Here is an 11,799-nt window from a genome sequence, read left to right as displayed (position 1 = left end):
CCGAATTCATTTTCAAAAGTTTGTAACCGACTGAGTAAGTATCGTAATAGTCGCCTGTAAAATTTGTTTTCCAAACTAGTGTTTCAACTACTACGTGAGAAATTTTTTTTACGCGCATTTCGATTTACATATTTTTCGTCCACTCGCGTAAGAAGAGGTATTCTAACGAACCATTTTAATACAACTTGGGGGTTCTGTTGCACCCGTTCTTTATCGATCGTGCGTTCCCGAAGTAACGAACCTTTATGATTTTATGTTACTCACGAAATACTACGCTGTACCAGGAAAGGATCAAAGGCTACAATCCGTAATACACTATTCAAGGGGACTCTATCGCTGGAACTATACGACTTTTACACACAGTATATGCTAGAAGCAACGAAGCTCGACGACCTTACGGCAGTGCCACACCAGCTGCCGCCTCGAAAGGTGGTCGCGATCGGCATACAGACTGGAGTACGTGCATTTGGCGCTCTTCTCACGGTTCATTTATATTTTAAGCGGTGATACAGTGCAAGTTTCTACGACACAATCGCTGAAATTGAAGCAGAACTCGCAAAACTCGTCACTCAAGATCGATCGTTTCTTGGATTGTGAACCTCTTTAAAATCTCGCGCGTTCGTGGGTTCTCCGCGGTAGGAAAAGAACGAAAACTCGATATCGCTGCGAATAATTAAACGGTACTCTTCGAATCGATCGCTCCTAACGGTTCCTCGCGAAACTTCATTTCGAAGGATAATGTAATTATAAAAACGACAATCGTAAGTTTACTGAAGAAAATTCGATCGCCTTGAAGTGTCCACGAGTATTGTTAAGACCGATTTACCGATTTAATTCGGTGTCTAATAGAGCAAAAGGACAGCGCGCCTTACCGATCGAGAAAAAGTGAAAAGTTGGTAGTGTGAGTAGCACTCTCTCTTTCCAGTCTTTTTCTGGGGTCGTGTACTCGATTTGATGCGCCTAAACAGGGCGTGAAGTTAAACACCAGGTTCCATAATTGTGGTAATTTCTCAACGAATTTTAAGATTTCTATTCCTTATTTAAAAATACTCCCCGTTTTTCGCAACAATTGTGTCGACTAATTTAACTTTATCTGTTGCTTTCGTGCGTTACCACCGTAACAACCATCCCTTTTCATTCTCACGCATTGATTATTTACCATTAACGTACACTTGAGTTCAATTTCTGGGCACACCTGTACGTTACGCTTCTCGAACACCACTTTTGAAATGTTTGGCTCTGCGTTTGTTTGAAAAATAATATAAAATTTGATTACGAGCGTAACAACGCGGGGTATATGCTCTTAAAACGTACGGTAGGTTTTGTTAATTTTCAAGCAACGAGACAACATTGAAAAATGTTTCTAGTAGGGAAAACATATTTGAGGTAGGTCATGAGAGTCAGTCGGTGCGATGCGGAGGGACCATTACTGCAACAAAATTTATCTCATTCAGCTTTCCACCAAGCGCCGCTTACGCGGCTAGGAGGAATTTCATTTGAATAAATAAATCCGCCCGTGAATAATTAAATCGCTGAATGGTAGCAGCAAGGATCGCCAAGCGTGACGTCGACGTCCTACTTTTGTTCTCAATTATCAAGCACAGGTTACTGTCCACCGTTATTTATTGCGTGATGGTAAACTGTTCTGTTCTACGTCGCGATCCGGCGATGATTCATTGCTTCGATCAAACGAAAAGAAATAGTAACATTGTTAACGAAGTCGAGAAGAGAATTTGAAAAGTGATTATCGTTTTTATAGAAACTGAACACAACGATTCCTCTTTCGATCGAATATGGATGTATTTGCTTTATAAAAGTAAATTGTTTCGTACTCACATACCGAACCTATTTCTTTCTATGTTTTCAAGAGAACTCGTTTACTACGTTTGATCGTTTACACGATTTAATACAAAAGCTTCGATCATTCGCGTGAAATGTAACTTTTTTTTTAAATACAACGATCGATCTTGGAATCGAAATTAGAAGAGAAGATTTGTTTCTAGTAACAGCTTGAAAAATACGGTGTAACGTAGAATTATTAAAGTTTTGTAGTAATATTAAATCTGTACTAGGCGTACACGGGCTCTTAGCACTTGCGGACACGAGACATTAACAATAAGTAGGCCAAGTAGACTTATTAGACTGAAAGAAGGCTTTACTAATCGAGTCACTAGCCATTATATTATCTTCAACGATATTCTTGAATTGTTCTTTCAACGGGCACATCTCGCCTTCATAGGTTCTTAATAATTCATCGCGTACTGTAGTTTCGAGTAGCTGTTTCGAAATTAGATCAACGCACGCGAATAAAGAATTATCAATTTTACCATTTACGCGCAACGATTAGTAAGTCTGCGATTTTTCAACGTACTCCGGAGAATTGGAATTTGAGAATTTCAGGGTTCCGTGTGAATACATTTAAATAGAAAATGAACAGGTTTTTTTTTAGAAGAATGTTGTCTATTTCGTTATACGTGAATTATATTCTACAGTATTGATATGTACGAATTTAAAATAATCCTTACGAAGAGGACGACGTAAATTAACAGTTCGAGGTGTAAATGCAGATGAGCAGTCTTGATAACGAGAATGCAAATGTTACGGTTGAAAATTGGTTGCAAAATTTATAATCGTATCATAAAGTCTAGTACTTCAGCAGAACCTGTTCTTTGCCCGAGAATTATGCAATATAGCTACTTGTGCGCGTAATGCGTGAACACATCTTAACTTTCACATTCATATTTCGCATCTATCCTTAACCTTGATGCACTATTAGTATCTGCAGCACGCAGTTCTCAAATCAGTCCCATTCAAGCCGTAACGTGAGAAAATTGAATAAACAACAATTTTATTCACACCCCCGAAGCAAATAATATTTCAAACCGTAAGAAGCGTTCAAAATGAAGTAAATAATTTTAGTATTTTTATATTTAAGATCTAAACTAAAAATGGTGAATTCAACGAGTCACTATAAGCAGGATATATTTTATTGTTCAACTTTATACGATTTGAGTGATTAGTATTTTATAATTGAATTATTACCAATAATTTGAACGATCGTTTAATTTTCGAAATTTCTATATTTGTTTACTGCTTTGGTTGTTTTTCAAACGAATATCCAGAGACCCGCTGAAAGGGACGTTGATCGAGTCAGTTAGTAGGGTATACGTTGATTTATTGATTATATAAGTCTCAAGAGCATAAGGATAATTTACTCTTTGTTTTTTTTTTATTCTTCTACATAACTGCGGAGAAGAAAAAAGGAATAAGTATCCTTCTGGTTGAATTATGTAAGAAAACATTTTACGTTTGGTTGGTTACAATTTACAACGCCGATAATTAATATGTGACGTCACCGTAAGAAACTGTAGTATGTTTATTTATACGTACTTTACGGAGCAAAGGGTTTTATGTGTTCGTAAAAAAATACGTGTACAATAATCGAGTAAAAGTATTTGAGTCGATAGTAGGAACGGAGTAAAAATTTCAATTTTGTTTCCCAATGTAAATATTTAAAATTGAAATATCTTCTTTGATAAAATTACTTGTCGTCTGTTGACGATATTGATAAAAATACGAACTATTCGAGACACGAATTACGATCGATTTTCGTATTTCAGGTTGAATAATGGCTTTTAAAATGAATGCATCCGTGTTGTTCGTGATTTTCTTGATAAACCTCGTTTATTCGCGTGACGTTGACTTCTGTTTCGCGGACGAAAGTGATCCATACTTGTACATGGCCACCAAAACTGCTTATCATTTTGTCCATGCTGGCAAAATTCGGTTCCAAGATGTACCAAGTAAGCGAACAATAACTCTTCGTACGCGCAACAGGGAACCTTAATTTAATATTTATTTCGATTATTTTGCAGATTGTCACGCGGAACAAGTTTGGATGCTTGCCACTCATGGCACGCAGTGTCCATCGGTCGTGGAGATCGCTGAAATGCTCAGCTTAACGGAGATACAAAATCAAATACTCAACAATCACGAAACACGGGGCAGTGAGTAACTATTTTCGTTCAATAATTTTAGATTTAAACGAGTCGACAGCAACGAGGAACAACAACGATTGAAATAAAAATCGAAAAGAATCATGTTTAATGGAAATTTATTTCTCTCGTAGTCTAACACGATAACACAATGAACGGTATGAAAGTTTCGTTGCACGCTAAAGAAACTTACGAGAAAAATGTACACCCTTTGTAGAAAAAGTGAGTAAACTAGTCCGCCTTTAATTCAGGTCATTGACACTTTTTCGTATCGATCTTTGCCACGAGTCGTTTTACGTATTAATCAATAGACACATTCCTAGCAGTCTACTTTAAATTTATGTAGGTATTCAACGTACAAGCCCGTCTTTTCAAATCAGAACACACGATCATCGTTGATATCGAATTTCCCTCGTTACAAAATCATTCTTTCCGAATGTTTTTTTTTTTTTTCTGTAACACGTATTGTTTTGCAATTGATCGTACCTCCTTCGTAAATTTTCTTTTCCACAGACGGTCACATGTGCGATAGAGACTTAGAAAACTTGAAAAGATGGAAGCCGGACGCGTACCTTGTAATAGAAAGAGCGGAAGTTTTGACACCGCAAGGTGTGGAAGATATGAGATTGCTCGCGAGACGATTGCAAAGTAATTTTCCTCAGCTTCTGCAGCCAACCAGTGAGGAGATAACGCCCGAGAATTATGTGGTACTCGTGATAATTAAAATTACAAAAAGAAATAACCATAATTTTCTAGCGATAAACGAATAAATTTCTGTCCAGTTTAAAACCAGCGATGGTCAAGATAGCATGGGATCGTTCATGGAGGGACTGTTCGGGAAGAGAGATGCAGTCTTCGCGGAAGAAGTTTCTGCGAATGACACAACGCTCTCTGTAAGTAATTGAGATCATAAGAACGGTAAATTCATTTGATGATACGTACTGGAATATCTTGTAGCGTTTAAGCTTGAATTTTAGAATTAATATCACAGCTGTTGAAGTGCGATGTGTTGACAAATAATGTAGCGTTTGCACGTCGTGTTATCGAATATTTATCTATTACCTAAAAGCAGCACGAATTAAATTGCAAATATGCTAAATCTTACGAAATCATTTTCAATTGCGTAAAAGGAACGGCCAATTGCGTGGAACCACTCCGCCCAACGATCGAATCGTCTGATACAAAAATATAAGGAATGTTTGCTCTCGAATCGATGAGAAAAATTGAGAGATAAGAATTAAAACAAAACTCTACGTTTAACTTTCTTGTTTTTTATTTCATTCCAGATGCGTCGTTCGACACATTTTTCTTTAGTCAAAACGGAGCGACTTCACTCGATGCGTCGACACTTTTACAAAAATTGAAATTATTGATTTCAAGTTTAACGTATACATATTTTTATACACTCGACGAAGTTACATAGTTTTCAAATGGTTACCCTGGTTTTCAATCTGTCGCATTGTCGTAAATCTCGAAAAGGCGAAGCAATTTCTAACATTGTTCTTTTTAGGCGTACAGAGTTTGCAATGCATGGCACGAGTCTGACAATATTTCCATCGAAGTTGTGAGCAGATTCGAGGAAGAGCCGCAATTCCAGAACCTCGTGCAGAACGTCAGTCGTCGTCTTGGATTTTTGTACAATCTTTCGAAACGTGAGTCGCGTTCGCGCCTCAAGCGTACCACACAGCTCTTTGTTTATTTCACGAAACGTACGATGGTTTCAGGTTCAATTCTAACGATGTACGACATGTGTCGTTACGAAAAGGCTTGGACAGTAACGAAACTTTCTCCTTGGTGTGCTGTTTTCAGCAAAGAGGAGCTCCGCGTGCTGGAATATCGCGAGGATCTCTATTACTATTTCAAAGCCGGATATGGACGTGCAATCAATGCGCGGCTAGGATGCACGCTGTTGCAAGACATGATGAATCACTTTTGGTAACTCTTATTTTTTTGTCTCTTAAGCGAGATTCTCCTGCGCTTTCGTGTATCGCGCAACGTTTCTCTTATTGTTACGTAATATTTCTATCCTCTTTCAATTTTTATTACCTCGATGTCAACGCTCGCCTTTAATGTGTACACAGGAAAGTGGAGAAGGCCGAAGACTTCGTCCAACCGAAGGGCGTATTTTATTTCAGCGACATTATAAGTCTGCTGAATCTCTTGACCAGGTTGAATATATATAAAGACGAAATGCAACTGACGGCTACCAATTACATGGACATGGCGAAACGTCAATGGCAAACGTCTTTCATTTCACCCTTCGCTGCGAATTTTGTCGCAGTATTTTACAAGTAAGGAATTCTGTTTCAGGTCGTTCTAACTGTTTTTGTAATGTTTCGTAATATTCTTTTTTCCGTAACGAAAACCAATTTATATAACGGATTATTTCACGGGCGAATTTTTAATACAATTTATTCCATGTACACACAGATATAGTTGAAAGTGTAAGGTATCAATTCTTTGTATTCGATCGTTCACTAATTGTTAAAATTAATTTGAGCAATCATAATTAATTGTTTTCGATTAAAAATGGACGTAAAACGTAAAATATGATAACGTTTATTCCGAAGCCGACACTTTTTGAGTAATCAAAATTTCGACGATTCGGTTATACCGAATCAAACGTATCGTTTACAACCAATTAATTGATTTTCGTGCAAATTAAAATAAATAAATTTAGTAATGGGAAGCAATCTTACAAGTAAACAATCGTTTCGTAGACGATTTGCATTTTTGCCTACGTGCGCGTATTTTCCACGAAAACCATTTTTCTTGAAGAAAAAGAAAAAAAAACAAAGACAGAGATCTTCGAAACGACTCGACATTTCCCGTTGTTACGAAAATTAAATTATCAATGCTTGAGTTCTGGAAATATTGTATCGAGCGGGATATTAACTTGTGGTTTTTTCGACGTTTTCATGGGGTTCTCGCGTACACCTCTTCTGTTTAAAAATATAATTTAAGCGTAAATTTATCGCGTATTTTCCAAACTTCCATCGCGCGCTTAGTGTCGTGTTAACTGACGTTGACTAATATTCTCAATAACACTGTAGCACGGTTTTAAATCGCGAACGTCTGCGCAGAATGAACGGCAGTTGGTCACAAAAAGCTTCTATTTTTATTCACAGATGCGATGGCAATAGTCAACCAAACAAGGTCATGTTTTACTTGGCCGAGAAACTAGTCCGGCTCGAAGGATGTGATGTGGGTCTTTGCGACTGGGAATACTTTAAACAAAAATTCAGTCCAGTTATTCATCAATGCGATCTCAATGTTTGTTGGAACGGAAATGGCGTTGCAACTTTTGTTCCGAATATCGTTCTCGTTCTCCTTCTTTCATGCTTTTCTCTAGTGTTCATCAGGAAATAGAAGAAATATACCTATGTGTTCAATTATCGGCGTTCGTAGTTAACGAACGATGCATAATAATTTCGATATCATCGGATAAGAATATTTCCTGACATTAAAAATAGCGCTTTGCGAATATTCCGCTGTGCTTTCGAATCGCCAAAGATGTATATTTAATGTCTTTACTTTCCTATTCTACCGCTGTACGAGTATACGTAATTTATAAACATTTATCAGCTGTTGTCATCTTCATTTGTTTATATTCCACGGATATGTACGCGGATAAGTTGTATATTATTTACGCCATTCTCCTTTTTAATATCGTCCGTCCGAATCATAGTGGTCGCACAACTGTACGCAACGCATAACTTTGCTATCACACTCACTTAAAATTTTACTTTCAAAGCTTTTAAATGTTACGATACAATTAAGGGAAATATATTTCTGTACGCTTAATAAATGTAAAGTTTTCAATATTAAGCTTTCCTTTTTTTTTCGTATAATAATGTATTTCGTTCGTTTATATGTAACTTGACGTTCCATTCTTGAATAAAACATTACTTAAACAAATCTGGGATTCACTTTCTGAGCGTCGAAACTTTCGTATTACCTTATCGTTAACGATTGATAAAATACACGTGGATAAAGACAGTGAGTTTAATTCAAACTTAACGAATCAATTCGGTGGAATTAACCAAAAACGAAATCGACATATACTTTTATAGTTGCTTGAAATGTACAAAATTTATTTACGAATATTTAGATACTTTAAACGAATGATAATTATAATTGCATATAACATGCTGGTCGGTTACACGGAATTGTAGACTCGAGTTATCGCTGTATATTGATTTGAAAATGTTTATTTCCTTGAAATTCTTTAATTCTTTTTATATACGTGACCTCGCATGCAGTTTACACAATTATGGTTAACGACGGTCAACAAACGTTAATAAAATTATCATAATTGTAGGGATAATGTGTCTTCAAGGATCATTTGTAAGATTCGAGGCTATGGTCAATAAAATTTGCATTGGGCGTGCAAATTACTGATAAATTGATGACACTGTCAATTAGAATCAATTAAATACTCCGCCCGCGCGCCGTCGGCGGGTAAAATCCGTTAAAAGAATTCTTCGAAGTTATTTAAACAATTTCTAATTGAATACAATCGAGATTGTTCCTTAAGTACGAAGTACCGTGTTGGTCTCTCACTTACGACGATACTAGCACGGCATACGAAATGTACGAAATAATTTTCAAAGTAATCAGATAAAAGAAACAAATTGATAGAGTGTCAGTGATAAAGGCGAATGACAAATTGGACTGGAAAATTGAGTTTGGCAACATTGATGATTCATCTCTTGATATCCAATACACATTTTGCCTAATGGCTTATGGTCGTATGAATTGATGCAATTTAATACTCGATAGTCGATATAGTCAATAGTTTTGTTAGATAAAATTTGGATATACCAAATATAATATTCACTCATTGAGTATTTATTACATATTCGATATTCGAAAGATTGTTATCCATCTCTTTTTTGTCGATACTGTCGAGTTTATAACGAACGAATGAACCGACTAACGGTTTATTTAGAATAATGTATAAAACACGGTTTAACGTAGAATATCAAAAAAAGAAAATAAATGTATCGTAGGAAAGAAAGCTCTACTTAAGTTTAATGTTTCTACGTATAAATTGGTTTATTCACAGTCAGATGAGATGATTTCTAACACAATTTGCATGTCGGTAACGCTGCACTTGGCATAAATGAATTTTTTGCATGAAAATGTAGCACGAGTAAGAACGTTTATGGCATTCAGTCAATCGTCAACTTTTTACTCGCATTTGTGGCGTTACCACTGTTTTAACTTGTTGCATTTATTATACGCTGGGTTGAAAAAGAAAAAAAAAAAAAGAAATACAGTAAATCGATAACTATATTGAAATTTACAATTTTCCATCGATTATTCTCGAAATGTTTATTTTGGTTCGATCAACAAGATGCGAATATCGGAATGTTTTTTCCTAACCGGAAGAATTATAATTTCGATACAGTGCACTTTTAAAGATAATATAAGATAATTCTTAAATGTTTTAGAATTTTCATGTCGTCCTCGGTTAAATTATGGAATTACCTCACGAAGATTACTTTGATGCTATTAACGTTCCATACGACGATGCAGAAAATGGCCCATTCGGAACACTTAACAGCTACCGATCGTATAGTTCAGGAAGTTCTTCGAGCAGTGAAACCTACGGACGTGCAATTTATTGTTCAAGATCTCATTGGAAGGAAATGCGATATCATCGACGAGATATACATATCTGTGTCACGAACATTACCAACAAGCTGCATTTCCTTGAACGAGTCAATCCCCGCGAAACTGCCGTCCTTCCGTGCACACCGTTCGACATTAATTTTCTATGTCTACGTTTCGAGAAGTTCACCAGATTTCCAAGAAACGGAGAATATAATACGTGTCATTGTGCACGATGATACTCGACCAAACGTTTTACTGATTACCATATTGAACGAAAACGGTAACTTCCAGCTGCTCCTGGAACAAATGTGGCAAAAGAGAATTCTCTACGCGACGATTCTCGAACTATCAGAATCCCATGGACAGATAACTGCGACGAAGATCCATCGGTACAATCCATTTACGAACGTCTACGAACAACAACCGTATACAACGAGCGTGGAATGGTTTCCCAACAGGGTGACAAATCTTCACGGCTATCCAGTGAACGTGCATTTGATCAATCGGCTGGGTTACATGAACGTAACGTGGAATTCTCAAGGGTATCTCGTGACGCTCGAAGGTCCAGATGCGAAAGTTTTAAAAACAATTTCCCGCGCCTTGAACTTCACCTTCGTTGCAAAGCCCACCAAAGTTTTAGGCAAAGCGTTCCATCTTTTGTCAAGCGGGACAGTCGATATGATGGTCACATCGATGCCTTTCCTTCCATCTTCGAATCTGTCGCATTTGAGTTACAATTTGCCAGTCAGCTTCGAAAAGTGGTGTCCAGTGGTACCTATCACGCGTAAGCAGAAAAATTACGTGACACAAGCTTTCCTAGGAATCGCTATGAATTGTATAATCGTTCTGGTGTTCTGGGCGACATCGATATTGTTGAAATTCGACTTGAAGGAATGGAAACCACTGAGAATCTTCGGTCTGATTATTTCAGCTTCCACGCCGATCAAGGCTACGAGACTGGTCGAAAAGATTGTGTTCTTCATGATCATATTTGTTTCGTACATCTCCTCGTCGAATTTGTACGTGGATGTGACTTCCGCGAGCCTACGTGTCTCGAGCGAGATCGATTATACGAATTTCAACGAGCTGTACGAATCTGGATTGGTCCCTGTTTTCAAAACCGTGCTTATTAATTTAACTTATACCGACGACGACGAGGCTTTCGCAAAATTGAAGAGAAAGGCTATAGGCATAAACTCGTTGAGCAAATGTATCGATTACTTGGCCATGTACAGAAACGTCACTTGCCTCGTAGAGACGAAAATGGCAAACATGCTTCTTTGTACTCACACACGTCGAGGTGAGCCCATTATGAAGATCTGCAAGAATCTCTGTTACGCGAACCCACCGGCTGGTTATTTGTTCTATAAACACTCACCGTACATAGATCGTGTTACGAACATCATTCTACGTATGGAGTCGGCAGGTATTCGTAAGATGTGGTACATTCATCGTGTCGGTCACATTCCACCGAGGATGACACATTTGTTGAACATTGACAACACCAATAATCACCCGATCGTGTTCAATCTGATTTATATTATGGGGTGTGGATATTTGATCTCGATATTGACGTTTTTTGGCGAAATTATTATGTATCGTTTGAAAACAAGGAAGAATATATTAGAATAACTTGTACCTTTGCGATAGAGGGAGTTTTGGAATCACGACTCGTTTAAAATATCTACGTGTCTAGAAAATATAGGTGCTCCGTTAAAATCGTATGTAGAAATATTAATAACCCTCGAAACGTAATTTTTGACGGTACAATGGTTTAACATTAAAAAGAATTACGCGCAACATTTTAACTTGGCACGGTGTACTACGTAATCGTAAAATATTTCATCGATACGAAATATTTGACACAATACACGATAGAGTACACGTACGGGAACAGTTTCTTTTCTGCATTTCACGAGTGTGGGTGTTTATTTATAAGTATTGAAATAATCTAATATTAGGACCGTAGAACTTAATGATCCTGTACTTTAGCTGTGTCTCGAAATGCCAACTTATTTTCAGCATGTTTGACCTCATTGCATTGCTGTAAGATTTGTCTGTGAAAATAAAGCACTTTAACAAATTGCACATTGTAAGTGAATAATTTTAACACGTATCAATTACGCTACCCCACTAATTATGCTCGCTTTCGACAGAATTCGTTTCGTTTTTCGAGTATCGAAAA

The 11,799-nt window shown here is 37.1% G+C and overlaps 2 protein-coding genes across 6 annotated transcripts; both read left to right on the top strand.

Moving 5' to 3' along the window:
• Nucleotides 1-360: 360 nt before the first annotated feature.
• Nucleotides 361-7,913, top strand: LOC143148906 (multiple inositol polyphosphate phosphatase 1). 5 transcript variants are annotated; one of them, XM_076315712.1, is made up of 10 exons: nt 415-761; nt 850-1,002; nt 3,621-3,803; nt 3,876-4,007; nt 4,509-4,702; nt 4,778-4,888; nt 5,506-5,647; nt 5,720-5,930; nt 6,077-6,286; nt 7,124-7,913. In XM_076315712.1, exons 3-10 carry the CDS (start codon nt 3,629-3,631, stop codon nt 7,362-7,364), a joined length of 1,416 nt encoding a protein of 471 aa, XP_076171827.1. In that variant the 5' UTR covers nt 415-761; nt 850-1,002; nt 3,621-3,628; the 3' UTR covers nt 7,365-7,913. The 5 variants fall into 5 exon arrangements, with proteins under 5 accessions (XP_076171831.1, XP_076171827.1, XP_076171829.1 ...); XM_076315716.1 differs by lacking the exon at nt 850-1,002 and having other exon boundaries at nt 361-456; XM_076315714.1 differs by lacking the exon at nt 850-1,002.
• Nucleotides 7,914-9,530: 1,617 nt separating this feature from the next.
• LOC143149634 (uncharacterized) lies at nt 9,531-11,246 on the top strand. Its single transcript, XM_076317204.1, has one exon. It carries the CDS (start codon nt 9,531-9,533, stop codon nt 11,244-11,246), a length of 1,716 nt encoding a protein of 571 aa, XP_076173319.1.
• Nucleotides 11,247-11,799: the final 553 nt, after the last annotated feature.

This window comes from Ptiloglossa arizonensis, chromosome 7 (assembly GCF_051014685.1).
Source record: "Ptiloglossa arizonensis isolate GNS036 chromosome 7, iyPtiAriz1_principal, whole genome shotgun sequence".
Lineage (NCBI taxonomy): Eukaryota > Metazoa > Arthropoda > Insecta > Hymenoptera > Colletidae > Ptiloglossa > Ptiloglossa arizonensis.
This window is presented reverse-complemented; position numbering and strand designations above follow the sequence as displayed.